Genomic DNA, 20,434 nt, shown 5'->3' on the forward strand with positions numbered 1-20,434 from the left:
ATAGGTTATACCAACCAAAACGAACCCACAAAAACATTTATCTCGGGGGTGCCTAATGTGACTGTCCAGAATCTGAATCTGATTACAGACTTTGGAAGTGTCGAGACCAATATCAAGTAAACGTCACGCCAAATACAGCTGCGGCGGAGGCATACAACAGCTGTTTGTGCGGCTGCAGGCCGATCCTGCAATGGTGGTTTTAGCCACACGGGTCTGGGATTAGCAACAGTCATGTCGCGAATCCGCTGAGAAACCTGCAGTATATGATACAAAGCAAAGTTTGCTTTTATAAGGGGTGAAAATGTTTGTGCGTAAATCCGCAGATAAATTTAACCAAAATAGACAATTGCTGTAACGAATCATTTTTTACCCGTGTTTCATTTCTACAAGTCCACAAACATTCTCTGTTGCTATTCAGTCCAATATTTTATCTTGTGCACAATTCGCAATACCTGTATTGCTTTTCTGACGATGTCAAGGGAATGGAGACCACATATCCAGCCATGAGATGGGCTATTTAATGGAATACGGTAAAGGAAAAAGGGCATGACTACTCCCCCATGCACGTTGACACATAATTGACATGGCGGAATCCCACACTCGCTTGGACTGTGGCAGACGCAGCCGTCTGGGAATGGCTACATTTTGATTCAAGATTAGGGAAAGTGGATACACGCCGCTATCGTCAAAGATTTCGCAATTCGGAGGTAAGAAATCCACGTTTGATTGTATTCTAGTCTGGCGCAGGACGCAAACGGCTTAATATAGCCCACTATTCGGCTGCTTTCAAAGTTACAAAGTTGCAGACAAATTCTGTCTGGGAAGACGCCGGTTGTGTGTCTGGAGTTAAATAGGAAGTCTTGTTTAGTGGAAAACGAAAGTGTTCTCGCTTACTTTCGATGCAGCAGCCCAATGTCTGAAATGAAATTTTAATCCCAAACTCTAAAGTTAAGATCATTTTAAACTTATTTACGAGGTGTGCTACTTCTTCCATTATGGTTGATGCAGGGGTTTCCCCTAAAATCATCATTTTAACGTCAGAACCGAAATGATCCTTCTGGGTTGGTGCACGGCGTAATAGGCCATCAATGTAGTGTTTCATATATGTATATAATTCCATGTGAACGATTATTCCTAGCCTAGAGGGTTTTTTTTCTCGACATGACATCATATGTATCGCTCGCAGAAAATGCCTGAGATGGCATTGGCTTTACATTACGGAACTTAAAAAGATCATTTTTTATTTCCAGTGAGGCTAAACTATTTGCACAATCACAGCATGACTACCAAAGAAAGTTTGATTTTCTTGTCAGTTTTCATCATGGGTTAGGCTACAGCTGGATTCAGAGTTGACACGTCAGTTCCCCTCAGAAGGGTTTCTGACGTAGCCAATGATTTTAAGTTTGTTGAAGAGCTGAAATCGCCACAGGCAGACATCATCTAAAATTCTTATGTGAGCAGGTTAAATTCTGTGTATGTGGCGGAACACGTGGCTACTATTAGATTAGGTTATGGATTTTTTTGATCAACTTCATCAAATATTTGACGCCATGAACGGGGGCAGAAACCTTCTGCACCGCGTCTGAAATGGGTTCAGTAGCATAATGCATTGCAGGGTTGAAGAACTCTGCCACTGCGCTTCAGAAGTTCTACGTTGGCCTACTACAGAAAAAAAAATAAGTTGCATTACAGAGACAGTTTTGTGAGTGCGAACTGTTAAGTAGGCAGTAGAAATCTGATCCCAAATATATGACGTCAGATGAAATTCCAAAGTGAGGCAGATGGAAAGCGGGCGACTCCTTTGGTGTCTGCTAGAACTGAAATGCGGGCATCACAACTCGATGGTTGATAGTCTTTTTGGATATTGCAGCATAGGCGCACTAAAATCCAAAGGTTGACCATAAAAGATAGGCTAACTGTTTGGAAGTGTTTTACTTCACCACAATATTGCAGGGGTTTTTTTTGTAGATAGGCCTACTTGCCCATTGTTGACAGGGGCCTTTGGTGTCTGACATGCTGCACCCTTTGATGCTTTCGTCAGAGCGCTAAAGAATGTCTTGCACGTAGACATTGCAGTGTTTTTAAGTGCTTGTTCAGTTGTCTGGCATTCGCCACCACCTTTCAGCAAACATCGGCCTCCCCCTTTTGGACCGTCCTCCAAACTCTGGAAATGACAAGAATGTTAAGCCTCTAGTATTATCAGATGGCTCTATTCTACCTCAGCCTACTATTTTTAACCTGTGGATGACATGCAATGCACGTCATCTCTTTTGATAATCACGGCTGACACAAGTAGGCCTTCAAGGCAAACTGTCCATGACAACTTGAACTAGATTGAGAGAGCGGGACAGCATTCCCCTCCGTCCCTCCCCTCCCACCTTCATCTGTTTTGCACATTGAGAGTAAATAGAATGGAGGCCAAAATTCTATTTCATTGTTGAAGCCAAGTTGGAGCCAAGGTTGGACCCAAAAAGACCAAAAAATGGCCAAATCCCATTCATTCCTATGAGAGACATAAAACCCTGTATCTGCCTTAAATGCCACTCCAGGGGGATCATTTTTCGCTCAACTAGTAGGTCCCCTTGCTCTCCAACTTACCAGGGTGGTGATTTTTTGTGGTGATGTTTTATTTTAGAGAGATATTAAAAGTTAAATTGACCAATGAGCATCAGAACATGGTTTGATTGACCGTTAGAAGTCTTGTTGTTGTCCAATCAGCACCTGCGTTTGGCGTTGCTAAGGTGGAATGTAAGTTGGAATGTTCCCAAATCTGGCTTCAAAGCGTTGAATGGCAAATAGCGTTGATTTGGCGTCCATTCTATTTACTGTCAATGGTTTTGCACCTGGGATATGACACCCCATTGCATCTTCCAATCCACCTCCAGTCATGTGTGACCCCACCTAGTTCACCCCAGAGCCATCTAATAACAGAGTTGCGCAAACTGGGGACCAGGAAGTCGGTTGGTGATGTGATTCGCGTGGATTAAAATGTTTCTTAACAGTAAACTTCTGTTCGTTGGAAACTAACACAGAACCATCACATACCAAGCAAAGATTAAGTACAAACAAATTACATTACCTTTACCACATTTTCTGTGTTCTACGGCCACCTCCTAGAACTAAGTAACTTCTAATAGAACTAAAGTCAATGGGGATTTCCATGTTAACGCTCCGTGAGGCTCCATGAGAGCCGCCATTGCTGTGGAAAGATTGGTCCATAGAGGTCTATGGGAGTGGCGTAACTCTGTTATTAGATGGCTCTGGTTCACCCATGTGGCTGCTTAGAAGTGCACAGGTGGTATTCACACACTTTCCTGAGAAAACCCTCTGCTGTGTTTTGTAATTGGGGAAAAAGTTGGCCATTCGTTTGGTACTCTCTGTCTGTATCGTTGTTTCTGTCGGTGTTGTGGCAGTCGACACTGAGCCCCTGTTGTCATCTCTATTACAGCAGTATTATTTCTTTATTTCTTTATTATTCTTTATTATTTCTTAGACATTTGGTAGAATCGAGGCTCTGCAGTCTTGTGTAAACATGGTATGATGTCAAAGTGTGTTTGAAAGTATATCCTTGTTGGAAAATATACAAAGTAAGAGCATTGTGGCACATGGAAAGAGGGCTGTTGGAGTAGGCTTAGAGTAGACAAGGGTTGAGAAGTTTTTTAGGGTAATCAAGTGCCCACTACACAAATGCTGTTATGTGAACACACACACCTCTCTCTCTAGATGTGTTATGTTATGTTATGTTATGTTATGTTATGTTATGTTATGTTATGTTATGTTGTTTTATGTTATTGATTCAAGCCTTCAGTTTTCATTTGCTTCAGACATGTAAAAGTTTTATCCTTCACCTGACACGTTTCAAAGGTGTACATTCTGTCTTCATCAGAGAATAGAGACAATAAGAGAGAGAAGCTCACCCCATCATCATGCTGTTCATCTCCTTCTGTCAGATGTTAAGGACACCTGTGGCCTAATGGTTAAGGACATGGGCTTTAGATTAGAGGGTTGCTTGTCCGAATCCGAACCCTTCCACTCCCTACCACAGTCCATGAGCAGGGCACCTAAGCCCATGTAGTTGCACTGTAACCATGCCCTGTAAATAATCTGCAAGTCGCTTTGGATGAAAGTGTCATGTCAGTGTAATGTAATGTCATCTAAGCGTAATGTAATGTCAGAGAGAGAGAGAGAGAGAGGTTCCGTTGGCCCATTGTTTCCGGGTTCTATTATTGCAAGGGGGAGGGGGAGGGGGAATCCCCCTTTAGGCAGACCTAGGCAGACCTGAGGACTGTTCTATTCAATGCTAGGAGTATTATGACTCGCACGCCCCTTTAGGCAGACCGGAACCTGGTCACGTTAGGTGCCCATAGAAACCTATTATGTTGGCATATCTCTATATACTTAAAGAATCTCTGGTAATGTGCTGAATAGTGCTGGGGACAAAGGACCTAGCTGCTGTCTGTCTGTCCTGCAGGAGAGAGACAGGAGTGTTATTGCTGAACAAACTCCTTTGGGGTGCATTTCTCAACGTACGTTCACTACGTAAACTACTTTATTGTTGGCAAAGCTTTTCATTGGCAACTACCCAAGTTGCTAACTGACTAGTAACTATGCTTTTGAGAAATGCACCCCTCATTTGGTGAAAGCAGAGGTGTATGAAGTAGAAGTACTGTTACGGATGTAATAACAAGGCTGTTAAGGCAATGATACACAGGGCAACTTTTTGAGCAATGTTGCCAGGCAACCTCATGATTGGCTATTCATTTTCCGGTGAAATGGTTGGAAAAAGTTGTCTCCTGCTAATCCAAGTTCACCTAAAATAAATATCACATGATCAACAGTCAAAACAACATCTTATAGTATTGTTGCCCTGACTGATTGCTCAAAAAGTTGTCCTGTGTATCATCACCTTTAGAATGATGTTACAAGGTTGCATGGTTGTATGTAATCATATAACTAGTGTTGTAATTACATCTGTGAGAGTATTTTTACTTCCACCTTATACATCGCTGGGTGAAAGTGATGTGCAGGGGGTGGCCGACTCAGGCTCCTGCTCTAGGTGATTATTATGGTTTTCTCTAGCTCCGTGCCCATCAAAGCACCCTGCCTTCCTCCCCAGTATTTCCAGATGTGCTGTCTGAACGCTCTTCCTAGTGTTATCACCCCAGCGTGTCACAGCACAGAAGAGCACGCATAACAAACATCACTACACTTACAATGCTAAACATCAGTGCTTGGGCTCACTGCTTGGGGGAACGCGGGTTCAAATCTGGCCTGGGTCATTTCCCAAACCCACCCCATTTCTCTCCCACTTGTATCCTATCACTTCCTCAACCGTCCTGCAGCCACCCAGTAAAGCCAAGTCAAGTCAACTTAATTGTCAGTTTCTTCACATGCACAGGTCATAAGGAAATTGAAATTGTGTTTCTCTTCTGTCCCATACAAAGACATGAACATATACAGGGCTGACATAAATAACTAGACATGGATTAAAGTGCAAGACAGGACCAATAGTCCTGAAGTCCAAAGACCAAAATGTCCTCTATAAAGTTGATGTGCTCCCCACACCTGGCCATCCGTGAAACACATAGAACACATCTATAGTTCTCTAGTATCAAGTCAATTTCCCCTTTGATTAAATAAGTAAGTGGATTAGGATACTGGTGTTCTTGGCGTCTTACACAAGTACTCAAGGTTATTCATGGGGTGGCCCTTAGCCAATTAAGCCATTGTCTTGGGTACAGGAATGCCAACTATTTTGCTGACTTGTCCCTGTAGGACAGCGGCCTGCCTCCAAAACACACAGTGAATGTACTGTGACCCCTCATGTGCAACAAGAGACTGGATTGGACCGAGATGCCTTCTTGTCTGGACATGTCTGCTGCATTTAAAGCATGAGGCTCTCTCCTTGGTAGGCTCATCTGGCTTACCACCCCCACCCCCCCCTGCCGTAAACCAGCCCATTGCAGTGTAGTAGGCCCTCAAAGTAAACGGCGGCTCATTCCTTTGTTTGTGTTTTTCCTTTGGTGTGCACAGTTTTGTTTCCCAGCGCCACAAAATTGCTTTAAAACGTGCGTTGAGCTCTTTAGATGTGATGGTATTTTCTGCTTTGGCTAGCTCCTGGATTTATCCCTGAATTTGGTGGTCTTATCTGTCCTCCTCGCTCTGTCTGACTGTGCAGGAGAAATGTCAGCTGTAGTCAGCAGCTGGACATCAGCTGTACCACTCACCTCTGACTATTTCACACCTCTCCTTTCTTCTTCTCTGTTGTGTTGTGTGTGCGTGTGCGTGCGTGCGTGTGCATGTGTGTGTGTGTGTGTGTGTGTGCGCGTGTCTGTGTGTGTGTGTGCGTGTGCGAGAGTTTTTGTTCAATGTAGTTTCTAGTAATTCCTTCAAATCAGGAACTGGCAATTAGTGACCCTTTGATCTCCTGTGACAGAATAAGGAACAGTGAGTATTTTTAGGGGGATGTAAAACTAGGAGACGTAGTTCATTACGTAAGTATTTTTTTTAAATACATGGCTTAATTCAGGGGCATACTCTGAAAAAGATGGTTTGGTTGACCCACGAGTGAGTTGTAAAACTGCTAATAGAAGTGCCTGGCAAGTTTATCCTTCGATCATAACAAAGCCACAGGCCTTAGGTCAGTGATAATTGTAAAGTCATTAACTGTTAAGAGAAATAATCACATGTTATTGAACAAATCTTCCAATGATGATGTTTTTAAAGAAAATAACTTAAAATGCACTGTTCCAAGCTATGATGCAAAACAGAGCTGAGTTTCAAAACTTTTTTCTGAAAATGCTCATTTTGTGAAATAAGAAGCATTAGCTAAGCAGGTCATGATTATTGAAATGTCTGGAATGCCCCCCAGGAGAGTAGGCCTAGTTGTGCTGTTTCTTCAACACCCCAGATGCTGCTGCCCTGTGTCGGGGCTCTGCCAGTGGTGGCCAGCCGCCATCTCCCTGGGTGGTGCCGAGGAGAGCGTTGACACAACTCCTGGAGAGGAGAGGAGAGGAGAGGTTGTCACTTGGGCAGCAAAACGCAGCGTTGCATTTCGAAAGCTCCAAAAAAACAAAGGACGAGCTAAACCCTTGATCCTGGCGCAGTGTATGACTGCATGAATTGGGCAGCCATGGGCTATTGGTTAAGAAGATGGACTTTATATCAGAGGGCTGCAGGTTCGAATCCCACCGTTTCACTCCCTGGCTGAGGTGCCCTTGAGCAAGGCACCTAACCCCACACTGCTCCAGGGACTGCAACCAATACCCTGTACTTACAAAATAACTGTAAGTTGCTATGGATGAAAGTGTCAGCTAAGTGTAATGTAATGAAATAATGAATTGCATAATTACATGAGGTGGAATTTGATTTGCATGGCAGCATGAGGGTGTTTAGTCTGGTTGTCCATCAGAGCCAAAGGGGTTCCTCCTGTGGGCCACATGTTATAGGTACCACTGATGACGTGGAATTATGCAATCAGCACTTGCTCTCGCCTACAGTCAACCAAAAGCCTGTCAAATCTGATCACACGTGTCTTTTTTTGTCTTCATCTGTTCAGCTCCGTTAGTGTTCACCCGTGATTTTCTTTTGTCATTTCCTCACAAGAATACCACACCTGGGGGTTTAGACCTTTTGAATATCATTCTTTTTGTTGTTTTAATGTTTTCGTATGAGCCGAATGAATGAGCCTGATCCATTTTCCCATCTTGTTTTGAAAGGAAGGGTATGATGATTCATGCGGAGGGAACAGCTTGACCTGGTTTAGATGTGCTTGGCCTCCTCGACTGCTGATACTGAAGGCTCTTAGGCCGGATCGGGTTTCAGTGTGTGTGTGTGTGTGTGTGTGTGTGTGTGTGTGTGTGTGTGTGTGTGTGTGTGTGTGTGTGTGTGTGTGTGTGTGTGTGTGTGTGTGTGTGTGTGTGTGTGTGTGTGTGTGTGTGTGTGTGTGTGTTTTGGTGGGGAGTGGGTTACGCAATGCCAGTGTCTGTTCCTGGGAATCCTCTTGTCTCCATTCTCCTTTTCTGTCCTCCTTTCTTTTCTCCTTTTCTCCTGTGGTACTGTGTTTTGTTCTCTGCTCTCCTTCGCATCGTCCCTGCTGCACATTGTTTGGTTGGAATGAGAGCTGAAACTGAGCAGCAGATGAGGTTTCCGTGCCTCCAACAAGGAAGAAAAGTGGGCCGAACTGTACCAATCAAAAAGGCCGTAACTGCATTGTTTTTTGTTGTTGTTTTTTAAAGTATTTTGGGGGGCTTTTCAAGCCTTTATCGGTTATTATCAGACAGGACAGTGGAGGAGAGACAGGAAGCGAGTTGGGAGAGAGAGACAGGGAAGGCCCGGCAAAAGACCCGGGCCGGGAATCGATCCCGGGTCGGACGCATAGTAGACAAGTGCCCTACTGTTGGGTAGGGCCCCATAACTGCATTGTTGTTGAAATGAATTGCTATGATTTTAATGACGCATGCATCGAAATATGAAGCTAAATGAAGTGATTGATCTGCAAAGAATCCAGATGTCATAATCTGCCCCAAGCTACTAAACCTGGACTACAGACTAAAGTCATTTGACTCAGTTTGGAGCTCTTTGCAGTTACTGCCTTTTTGCTTTGTAGTAGGGATGCAAATTATCAATTAATTCATTAATCATTAGTTGATAGCCTTACGATTAATTGATAAGCGGCATTTCCCCCCAAAATCTCAATGTTTCTCGAAAAAAAACCTACTAAATTGAGATAATACACCACATTTCAATTAATTCTTTTAAAAACTTTTTAATCCAAAGGTGATTTAAATATTCCCACTATTCACACCCCTCTTCACACACACTCTTCACATGCCCATTTCACCTTGTCGATGAATTGCGATTAATGTTTTTTAATCGATTAAGGCATTGATCGATTAAAGTCGATTAATCGATTAATCGTTTGCATCCCTACTTTGTAGGACAGTGTATCACCCTGCTGTGGGACTGTGTTTGGTGTATGGGTTGGATCTAGGTCACCCTGTGGTACATTCTCATCTAGTTTAAAGAAACTCCCGCACACTGACCATTTCGCTGTTCTTTCTTTAATAAACGACGTTTCGGTACGAGACCTTCATCAGGCAATCTCTAGGATGGTCTAGTACCTAAACGTTGTTTATTAAAGAAAGAACAGCGAAATGGTCAGTGTGCGGGAGTTTCTTTAAACTATTGCTGAGCAACCCATGGTGCCATCTCCGACGCACCTGCCAGTTGAGGTGTGCGAAAAAAGCCGAAGTTTAACATTCTCATCTAGTAACAAAAAGTACAGTTCCTTATTATGTCATGGTACTCGTGCACGGTGATTTGACACTTGGGCCTCGAACCTGCGACCTGTGTGAAGAAATCACTGCAACAGTTTGGCATGGGTACACACTACAGGTACGAAATAACTCAACTTAAGGTCTAGGGCTAGACCTAGGCTTGGGCCTCCTTCACAGTACACTGCTAGCTGGCATCAGTCACGCATGTATTCGCAGTATTTCTGAAAGTATGCAACTTGTGCCAACTTGTGCCTATATATGCCTATATATAAATAATTCAGGTGCCAGACAGTTGTAGGTAGATGTAGTGATGGAGTGCTCTGCCCACTGGCTAGATGCTCCAAAAATTGTATTGTCTGTTTGCACAGAAAATTGTCTTGCATGATACTTATTCACAATCCACATTAAGAACACACAAAAACACACGTCCCATAGTGTCTGGTCATCCACTCAAGTGGGATCTTTCTTAGGCCTTGTGTCTCAGCTGATTTTTTTGTGGGTGGGTGGTTCAAATCAGGAATTGGGAATGAGTGACCCTTTGATCTCCTTTCACAGAATAAGGAAGAGTGAGCGTTTTTTAGAGGGACGTAAAACTAAGAGAAGTAGTTAGTTACGTAGTCTTTTTATTAACATAAATAGACCAACATGATGTGTGGTGGTCATGCCATGGCATGAAGTGGCTTTAAAGGTACACTGTGCAAGATTTTTAGTCGTTTATTTCCAGAATTCATGCTACTCATTCACTAATGTTACCTTTTTCATGAATACTTACCGTCACCATCAAATTCTAAGTATTCATTATGACTGGGAAAATTGCACTTTTAGTACATTAAAATGGAGATCTTCTCCATGGTCCGCCATTTTGAATGTCCAGAAATAGACATTTTTAGCTGCAAAAAATGACTGTACTTGGGCCATACTAGAAAATATGAGTTTATTACTTAGTAAACTTTCATGAAAAGATCAAATTTGGCAATAGGCAGCCGAGTTTCAATGAGCAGCATAGTTGCAGTACCTTTTTTGATCATTTCCTGCACAGTGTACCTTCAACGTTTAAAGGTGCACTGTGTAAAATTGTGGCCAGAGTAGGTATTGCAACTAGGGTGCTCATTGAAACTGTGCTGCCTATTGCCAAAATTTTTCAAACTTTTCATGAATATTTAGTACTTTGGTGGATTGATGAAAAATCTTTCTAACTCACACTTAATGTGATGGTGGAAAATGCCTTCCTAACTTTGTTCTTAAACTATACTTGAAAAAGTTTATGGGCTTTTTGTGCCATATCATAGGACAGGGCAGTACTGATTATGACGGGAAGAGACTGGGAGTGAGAGATGAGGTAGGATTGGGATTTCACTAAATCGGACACCTGGGAATTAATACCACATTGAAACACCTCCGGCATTAATACTCTACATGTTACTCTACTCTACTACACCTGGTCATCTGTCAAGTTTCTGCAAGATCGCCTGCTTACAGCCTAGTGCCCCCCTGACTGGATGAGGTCTTATTGCCTGAGTGGTTCATGTGGTGGCAGGTACTATCGGCTGAGCGCTTACTGTAGCCACAATGTCAGCCCTGCTGCATACCTGTGGTGTGCTCTCAACTTCCTGAGCTGTCAGTTTGAGCTTAGCATTGTCTGCGAGATATAAGAGATTTTTAATCAGTCAGCTTTTGGGTTGATGAGATGGATGGATGGAGGGAGGGAGGGCGAGAGGAAGGGATATTTTTAAAGAAGTGATTTCATCTCTCTGGCTGATGTTGATCGGGGAGTCAGACGTGAGTCATGTGAGGAGGGAGAGAGAGGGAGAGAGGGAGAGAGGAGTACGAATGGAAATGGTGAACGCTCAGAGAGGTGAGAGTTTGGGTCTGTGTATGGGGATGGGAGAAGCAGACTACTGTCTGTTGAACAGTTATGTGAGTGTGGAGAGAGGTGTGCAAGAGGACCCAGCTGGGCTGAAGATTTGCAGCCATTTTAGCGGCACTTGGGGCTCCAGAGGGTGCAGAGGGAATGAGGTAGAAGAGTTGAAAAGAAGAGAAGAGAGAAGGAAAGCCTCCGGTCAGGGATATTTTCTACAGACTATGGCATTAATCCACGACACCCACTTTGTGTTGCTCTAAATATAGGACAGGGGTGTGACTTTACCTTGTTTTGTTTCCCCACATAGTGCTGCTGTACAAGTGAATGAGTGAAATACTGAGTACGTTCAGATTTAACCTACATAAACGGATCCCAAAGAAGAGCCGGAGAGGGAGAGGGAGAGGAAGAGACAGAGGAAGAGCGAGGGAGAGAGAGGAGGGGAGAAGAGAGGGGTGTGAAGAGCAATGGTTTCCTTGGTTTCCCTGAGTTTCCTCTTGTGTTATTCAGGGACGGATCATGACTCCATGGGCCCCTGGGCCAGACAACAAGAAAGGGCCCCCTCCAGATGTTAGAGACCCTATATTGTTGGGCATTCAGGTGTTTTCCCCCTGAAAATATGTGAAAATAGAGTTGTTAAAAGTGTGATTTTACACAACATGAGCATGGAAATTTTGATGATTGGGCTTCAGGGCCCTCTGGACTCTTGGGCCCCTGGGCCTGGGCCCGGTAGGCCCTTGCAGTAATCCATCCTTGGTGTTATTACATATCATTAGCTGGATTATAGGGCTCGTGCCAAACCGGCTCCCCATCTGGGCCCATAAAACTGCCAGACGTGAAAACTAGGGCTGTAACGATACACTCAACTCACGATTCGGTTCGTATCACGATTTTTGACCTACGGTTCGATACACCCCACGATTTCACATTTCCCAATGCTATAAAATAAAATTGTTAATAAAACTATGACCGATTGTAGGTGGAATAGGTTACCAGAGGCTAGAAATAAAAAGTTGAAATACAATAATGATGATGATGATTTGAAGCTTGGAAGCACCATTACATCATATCATGTGGTAGTTTTCTGGACTGATGGGCGTCAAAATTTGGAAAGGGTATATCCCGATACTGCCTCCTTGTATCACGATACAGTATGGTGAGTCTGTGTATCAAGATATCTCGGTTCGATACAGTATCGTTACAGCCCTAGTGAAAACAAGTTCTTCTCTTTTTATTCTACTTCTTGCGTCTCTAGAAAAATCTGACTTTGATGAGTGTGAAGGGCCCAACAAGCAAAGTTTGAATACTTCTTTGTTTGGATGACAAACCAACTGTATTGGTTTTCTGAACATCCACACTGCTCTTAAAGTGCAGTATATGTGTGATATAATTTCATAATGTTTTCAAGACTTGAGTTCAGCTTTCCACACCAGTTTTGGTGAGTGGAGTTTTCTACCCAGAGATTGTGAGAGTGGTTGAGAGAGTCTTCATTTGCTCAGAAAGTTACATCACATAACTTTTACTTGACACTGTGTTTTAAGTAAGTTTTTTTTTTCTTAATGTGTTTTTTTAAGTTTATTTTCCTTGTTATATGTTTGTGTCTGTCGTTGTCTGTAACTATGTGTATATGCTGCCATTTTGACCAGATTTCCCTGGCAGAAGAGATGCTTAGGCTCAATGGGGAATTGAATGAAAAAAGTAAGGATTTGTTGGCTTGTCAAAGTGATATTCTAAGCTTAAATGATTCTGTATACAGCCCACATTTTAAATGAGGTTGACAAGGCAACAGGAGGCTTCAGGACAGTAATTAAAATTCACACCAACCAAAATGTGGAATTTTGTGAACACACTGAACTCTGAAATTGCATGTTTATCTTTCATTTCTCACAGGTCCTTTTAATGTGACCCTCAGGTACCTTGAAACACTGAAAATTAAGTGCATTCAAAGCATCTGATGACAGACATTGTAGATGACACTACTTTTGTTTCTTCCTCAAACCTATAGTCGCTTACCTTACATCACGCTTCAAAGCAACCTGTCTGATGTCATGAGTTGTGAACAAGGCTGATTGGCTAGTTAGCTAGGCTCATTTTTTTGTGCAGATGAGTGTTCACCACTGCTTTTGGGATAGGCAGCTGTGTGTGTGTGTAGGGCAGCTGACTGCTTTGACTGCAGCCCTGGACAAAGTCATACGAAAGAGCCCCCTACCCAGTACATACAATGTAATCAGAACCCAATTCTGGGCCCCCTGTACCTGGGCCAGGACGACTGTCCCCTTTGCCCCTGTCGGCTTCCCTGACTGGTGGCGTGGTGAGGTGGCGGTGATGCCTCCTCCTCACAGCTGACTGCCCAATCAGTCCCAGCTGGTTGTGTGTTCCAAGAAGGTTCCCCTGCAGGCACACACACCAGGCTAAAGATGATCGCTGAAGTGTAATTTGGTCTAATCATTCTTAAACACACACATATGCATACGAACACGCACACACTATGCACACACAAGCACAAACTATGCACGCAGACACACATGTATATAAACATTTAGTCAAATATGAATGTCTCAGTCTGTATTTATTAGGATTGCGAAAGTTAAGTTGGTTGATGTACTGCACCTAATATATATATATATAAGAACAACAGACTCTCTGGAGGTGAATCTCCAGGGCAGTGTTTCCCTGCACGGCACAATAGAAGCAAAGCACCAGAAATTGATCAACAGCCGCACATGCAATGGGAGTACCGTCTTTGTCATTCCGTGTTACGGACACCTTCCGCCGACTGTAACTGAAAAAAAACATGATTCTTAAATTGTTTCAAGTGAATGGATGACAGCCGAAGCTTTCATGAATTCCCTGTAACAATAAATAAATAAAGAGTCATGTTATTTTAGAGTTACAGTCAGCAGAAGGCATCCGTTACACTGAATGACAACGCCATTTTGCACGTCTTTATGCATGATGTTTACACCGCTACTTGGTCAATGAGGAACACTGCAGTGAATAATCAGTTTGGAAGGAAAGATGAATCAAACTCTTCAACTTCTTCTTTGATGAATTGCATTTATTTACATATTTTTTGTGAATTGTGTTAATAATTGTTCATTATTTATTTGTTTGTTTGTTTGTTTGTTTTCAGGGGGTATATTACCCAGGCTTTGTTAACTTATCTTAGTTAACCAGGCTTAGTGGTAAAATAGTAGATATACCTGCTGGCAACATTTAGTTATGAAAATGAGGACTCCAGGCTCTTCTATTAGATGATTTATCTATGCCACAAGGTTAACTTAACCTGGTTTACTGCTGAACCAACTTCTTGGTATACCCCCCCAGGTGTTTTTGCTTGTGTTCGCATGTAGGTGAGTGTTGGAGAGAGCCAGGGGGAGAGAGACTGAGAGAGTAGTCTGGGAAATACCTTCACTGGAGCTCTGTGTCCGGTGCATGAAAGACCTCTGTGTCTGTGCGAGGCGACACACAGTGTGACATACTTATAACACTGTGACCCTGCAAGCTAGGCGTATGGCCCCAGCCTCCTCACCCTCCTCATTCCCCCGAGATTTCCCCAGTCTCTTGGAACGTTTCTCTTGGGAAGGTTCAGCCCTTAAAACTTGATACCACCCAAATGTCTACCTCCTACTGGTACCTCCCCACCCAGGGCTGGTTTTACCAACAGGCAGACTAGGCAATTGCCTAGGGCCACATAGGGCCTCATTCAGAGGGCCCCTCCCTATGCCTGTATTTCGCCTAGGGCCCCCGAATGGGTAGAGCCTCTGCTGACCTCACCCCACAGAGAGCTGAGGCCCCAGCGCTCCTGAGGAATGAAGAGAATGGCTGACTCCTGATGGTGGGATGGGGCCTGGAGCAGCCATGGGGCAGATGGGAGTGAGGGGGACGTGCTCTCCCCCTGGGGACCTGATGTGTTAAGGCACAGTGTTAATGATAGTCCCAGCGGTAAATTACAGGGCAAAGCACTCAAATCATCGAGAGCCAAAAAAGAATGTCCCATTTGTTCCCTCACTGGAGCTTGTTGAGCCCCCCTGCAGTTCAGGTTAACCTTTTTCACCCCAAAACTGTAGGAGACTCATGCCATACTTTTTGACTTTTCTGTTGTTGGTTGCCAGTGTATATAGGAAGAAAGGTGTTGACTGAAAACTAAACCCACATGCCTTGTCAATAAGTCGTCTTTCTCTTCTCTCTTGAATTTGTCATGGTCCCCACCCCTAGCTCACTTTCAACTTGTGAGAGCGGGAACATGCCCCGAGGGCAGATTCTGGCCTCTCTTCACTTTGCTTGTGCTTCATCTTCAAACAAACATGAAGCCTGAAGGTTTGGGCTCTCACCTGTGGCCTTTCCTCAGAGGGTCAGGCATCTCCCAAACACATTACGCCTGCTTGTGCATTCTGCTCTACAATTTTGAAGAGCTTCAGCCGAAGTAATCAAAAACTCATTCATTTATTTCATCTGACACTCTGGCTCTGATATGGAGCCCTACTAGCAGTTCTTTCAAGATGGGCTGCTTCGTCAAGAGCTACCAGGTTGCCCAAACAAATAAAAATTGTTTGCAACAAGTATAAGTAAGTAAGCGCAAGGCTGATAGTACACAGTTCATGCACATGACTTATTTCATGAACCCTACTTGTATATATATAAAAAAAAATGTCTGAAGAAAACTATTGAGCTTCAATGCTTCTCTTGGTAAGACCAGGCCCCCATGCTTCAGTCCAACTCCAAGCGCAAAATGGAATCGCAATTGGAAGATTGTTTGAGATAATTATGTGACTTTGCAACTTCTGAACCTTCAACCATGAACCGTTCTCAAGCTCAAAGCAAAACGAGCAACAAAGGTCAATTTGCAGAGAAGTCTGAATAATGGAAAACTGATATCTCATGGCGTTCTTTTCAGCATAGTTGTGTCAAGTTGGCAAATGGAACAATGCACTACTAACATTACACAGTCCCTACAGCCATATGCTTGAGTCTTTGTGATCCACGTTAAGGGCACTGAACGTTTATGAGTCTGCTTTTTTCATTTGTGCTGCGAGTGATAAACTTAGAGCTGCCCAAGTGGTGACTGAAGTGCAAAAGCCGACGTAGTCATAGATCCTCTGAACTGAGTGGCACTAGTGATGGAATACGATATAGATGAGACTTTCAGGGAACCTTTAAAATCCGGCAATGGGACTTTTAAGGCCATCATTCTGACTAATTCGAGGTGGTGGTGAGTCAGTTGAGCTTTCCCAGAGGACAGGGTTTGGAGGAAGGGGCAGTTTGCAGACCAAAATAGTCCATCAGTCTGTGGTTCTAGTGTGGACATGATATCAAATTTAGTTATATCTCATGGTGTTTGTTTACTTTTTGCACATTGTGTACACATTGGGTCTTGCCATTGGTAACCATCTTTTCCCACACATGGGCTTCATGAGCAGGCTGGATCAGGTTGTCGCAAATACAGTGCTACAATATTAGTTTTTTTTTTTTTAAATCACGTCTCACTTCCACCTTTTTTATCTTCTTTTAATACCACCAGACTCCGCCAATCTCCCAGAGCCCGCCCATCCTCCTCAATACACCCCTCTACTCCTGTTTCTGCTGGAGCCTTGCTCTGTTTTGACTTTGCAGGAGCAAAAAAAAATGTGTCTCTGGAAGAGCAATTGAGAGGACTTAGCTCCCGTTTGTGGAAAAATCTCAGCAGCTCCATAGGCTCCTTGTTATCCCCCAGCAGTGCAGGCATGCAGTCTTCTCCTCTTACCTCTCGCTCCTGCCCTCCCCTTTTCTATCCCACTCCCCTTCTCCGTGCCCCGCAACACCACACACACACACACACACACACACACACACACACACACACACACACACACACACACACACACACACACACACACACACACACACCTCGTCTGCCCAATCTCACAGCTGTGTGGGGAGAGGGAATCGGCTGCTCCGTAATGGCATTTATATACACACACACACACATGACCTCAGCCCCATTCGGATTACATCATCGCATAGATGCTGGTGACATCAGGGCAACTTCCCTCATTCTGCCTTAACGTGCTAGTTCCGATGAGAAGACATGGAACATGAAGGACGCCATGTCAAATGACTAAATAAGTCAAATAACTCAACATCCTGGATCAAAAAATGAGAAGAAATTCTCTGACTAAGGCACTCCAAATTAAAATGTCTTTATTAATATGACAGGTCCTACATATGTCCATGTAGGACCTGTCATATTAATAAAGACATTTTAATTTGGAGTGCCGTAGTCAGAGAATTTATTCTCATTTTTTGATCCTGGAAGTACTATACCTTGGACTAAAGAGCACCCAAACCCAAGAAGCCAACAAACTATCTGGATAAGAGCACGCCATACTCCACAAACAAAAACTCAACATCCTCTTTAGTTAAGAGAAAATGTGTGGTATGATTAGGCGCTAGTGCCTATGTGTCAAGTGGTCTGCGAACAGAAGGAGTAAAATGTCTTTGTAACCCTTTCATGCAGGGATTGCAAACTGAATGACTAGGCCTACATCATAGCGACATTGCTGTGACATTACAGAGAGTCTTAACTGATGAAGACATGGCCATTGCCATTTTGGTGACGGCACAAGTTAGAACTCTGAGTCTCTGCGTGAAAGGGTTAAGATACCCATGTTATGTGTGGTGAATGTTTAAAGGAGAAAATCGTTTTTTTTACATTGGGCCCTTGATTTCACATTATTACATCATGTTCTAGTGATCCATGGTAGTTTTGTGTCATTTGGAGCCCTCCCTTGCTATGTGTGCTATGTAGAAACATTTATGATGTTTTCTAAATAGGGCTGTGATGCTGCACCAGTTTAAGGAGCCCTGTTGGTCTCGTTAGCCACAGACAGAGGGGTTCAGTGTGTCGATGATGCCTTTGGTAAGGGGAGGGGGCAAAGAGGTGTTCTCCTCGTGCGTACAGTATACTGTATACTGCCCTCAGTCTGAAATATCAATCTCCTTCTAATTAGATTATTTAATCAGTCTTAAGTCACACCATCTGCTCCACATGAACGTGGCCCTTGTATGTGCTGTTACTTGGCAAAAGAGCATCCCAACAAAAAAAAATGTGTCATATTGCTATACATTTATGTGTTATGTGGGCAAACTGCAATGCACATTTGAAATGATCTTGTGGGCCAAATAGAATTGAAGCACTGGCCAGATTTGGGTTTGTCATCGCTCGTCTAAAATCAAACCAGGGCAGCCAGGATAGCCATTGCCTAATGGTTAAGCAAAGCAGAGGGTTTCAGGTTTGAATCCCACCCCTCCACTCCCTTCAATTTGCACTCCATGGCTGAGGTGCCACACTGTTCCAGGGACTGTAACCAATACGCTCTAAATAACTGAGTTGCACTGGTCTGGATAAAAGTGTAAGCTAGGTGTAATGTACTGTACCCCATACTGCTCCAGGGACTGTATCCAATAGCCTCTAAATAAGTAACTAGCATTGTATAAAAGCGTTAGCTAAGTGTAATGTAATGCACTTGTAATGTAACGTAGTGCAGTTCTGAATCTACTGAATGTAATAGTAGTAGTAGAGTAGAGTAGAGTAACTTCATTAATCCCCAGGGGGAAATTCAGGTATCCAGTAGCTTACATAAATACACAAATAAACGAATGTCCACATGGACATTTCAAGACACAAATAACACAGGAATAGTCAGGGAGGGGAAAATAAAAATAAAAATAGTAAAGATAAAGAATGTGAAAAAGTAATATGTAAAAAATGTAAAAAGGTAATTGTGCAAAAAGACATTCTGTGAGTTGGGATAGACTATGTGCAGAAAACATACTCTGGTCATGTTAAGACTGTCTACCTTAACTGACAGTGTTGACAGATACATCTATGATATAGTATAGTAATGTGATGGCGTCTGCTCCACAGAAAGGCGGTCCTGGGGAGGCCTCCATGAATGTACGTCACGATGATGATGACGGACCAGATGCTGGACCTGCCACCGCTGCTGAACGGCGAGGTGCCCGTCATGCACCCCCTGATGAACGGGGACACATCGCAACAGGTCAGGACAGGACACACAGGGTCTGCCATGCACCTCACTGCTCACGTTGTTGTTGTTAATTTCTTAAAACACACACACACACACACACACACACACACACACACACACACACACACACACACACACATGTGCGCTATCTCCTCTCTCTTATTTGCTATATTCATTGAGTTTTTAAGTCAGTGGATTAGACGGGATACCACTACTGTACTAACAAAAGTTGCCACTGTTCACTGTATGAATGAATATGACAAAATGGCTGGCTATTAGCTGAATATATCAAAAACACAGCTTTTAAGTGACCTCATTGTTCATCTTTTTAACTTTTTTCGACTTTTTTTCCACGGCATAGGTGATCGTGGTCCAGGTGAATCCAGGAGAGACGTTCACCATCCGGGCGGAGGACGGCAGCCTGCAGTGCATACAAGGTGGGTGTCGAAAGTATGCAGCAAAACACATTACCTGCGTCTCAAGTGGCGCACTTGTGCACTTTGGGCTTTGTTTCTGTACCCAAAGTGCACAAGTGTGCCATTTGACACACTGAAATTGTCTTAAATTGTTGTCGTGACAACAAGCATTACGACCCACTCTGCCTTGACATCATCTAGTGTGGCTTGGACTTGAACGGAGCCTGTTGTTTGGCTCTAAAAAATAAAATGAGATTTTTCACCCTGAAGTTGTGCTAAATTGGCTCCCGAGTCCTGACACAGTGTGCCCGTTTTCGATGACGTAGTTTTAAAGGCTGGCAAACCCTCATTTTAAATGAGTACCGCACTGTTCTACTCGTATAAACAAATAACGTTTGGGCGTGCAGAACGGCAGACTGACCTCACAGTAGCTGCTGGCCTTGTTGCCAGTGGCGACGGCTTGTGCCGTTGAGAGTGCTGCCGCCACTGTGGGGGAATAATTTGATTTTGTCAGATGAGAGTTGCAGGTCTGTCTGTGTCCAGCCAATCCAGGGACAGGCATGATGAGCAAGGGGAAGAGCACCAACTTCCCAGCATGAATCTCGCACAACCACACAAGTCATGCCACTGATAGATACATCTACAGGACTTGAGACACAATATTTGAAAAATTCCTAATTATAATTCATATTACACCATTTATGTTCCTGTGATAGGGGACCAGAAGGTGTAATAGGTTTGTAATACTGAACTTGGGCATTCAATGTTGAGCGACCCTGTGAAAAATCACTGATACGGTAACTATTTTCCCAGAGCAAAGTACAGTAAAGTGTGTATTTTCTTTTGGCGCCT

At 43.5% G+C, this 20,434-nt stretch overlaps 1 protein-coding gene across 1 annotated transcript in view; it reads left to right on the plus strand.

The window, feature by feature from the left end:
- Nucleotides 1-448: 448 nt before the first annotated feature.
- Nucleotides 449-20,434, plus strand: part of fndc3bb (fibronectin type III domain containing 3Bb) — a 67,510-nt gene continuing 47,524 nt past the window's right edge. The window contains exons 1-3 of the mRNA XM_063206624.1: nucleotides 449-707; nucleotides 19,043-19,178; nucleotides 19,528-19,603. Of these exons, the coding sequence (XP_063062694.1) occupies nucleotides 19,071-19,178; nucleotides 19,528-19,603 (184 nt within the window). The 5' untranslated portion in view covers nucleotides 449-707; nucleotides 19,043-19,070. The remainder of the gene's footprint in view (nucleotides 708-19,042; nucleotides 19,179-19,527; nucleotides 19,604-20,434) is intronic.

This window comes from Engraulis encrasicolus, chromosome 9, assembly GCF_034702125.1.
Source record: "Engraulis encrasicolus isolate BLACKSEA-1 chromosome 9, IST_EnEncr_1.0, whole genome shotgun sequence".
Classification (NCBI taxonomy): Eukaryota; Metazoa; Chordata; class Actinopteri; order Clupeiformes; family Engraulidae; genus Engraulis; species Engraulis encrasicolus.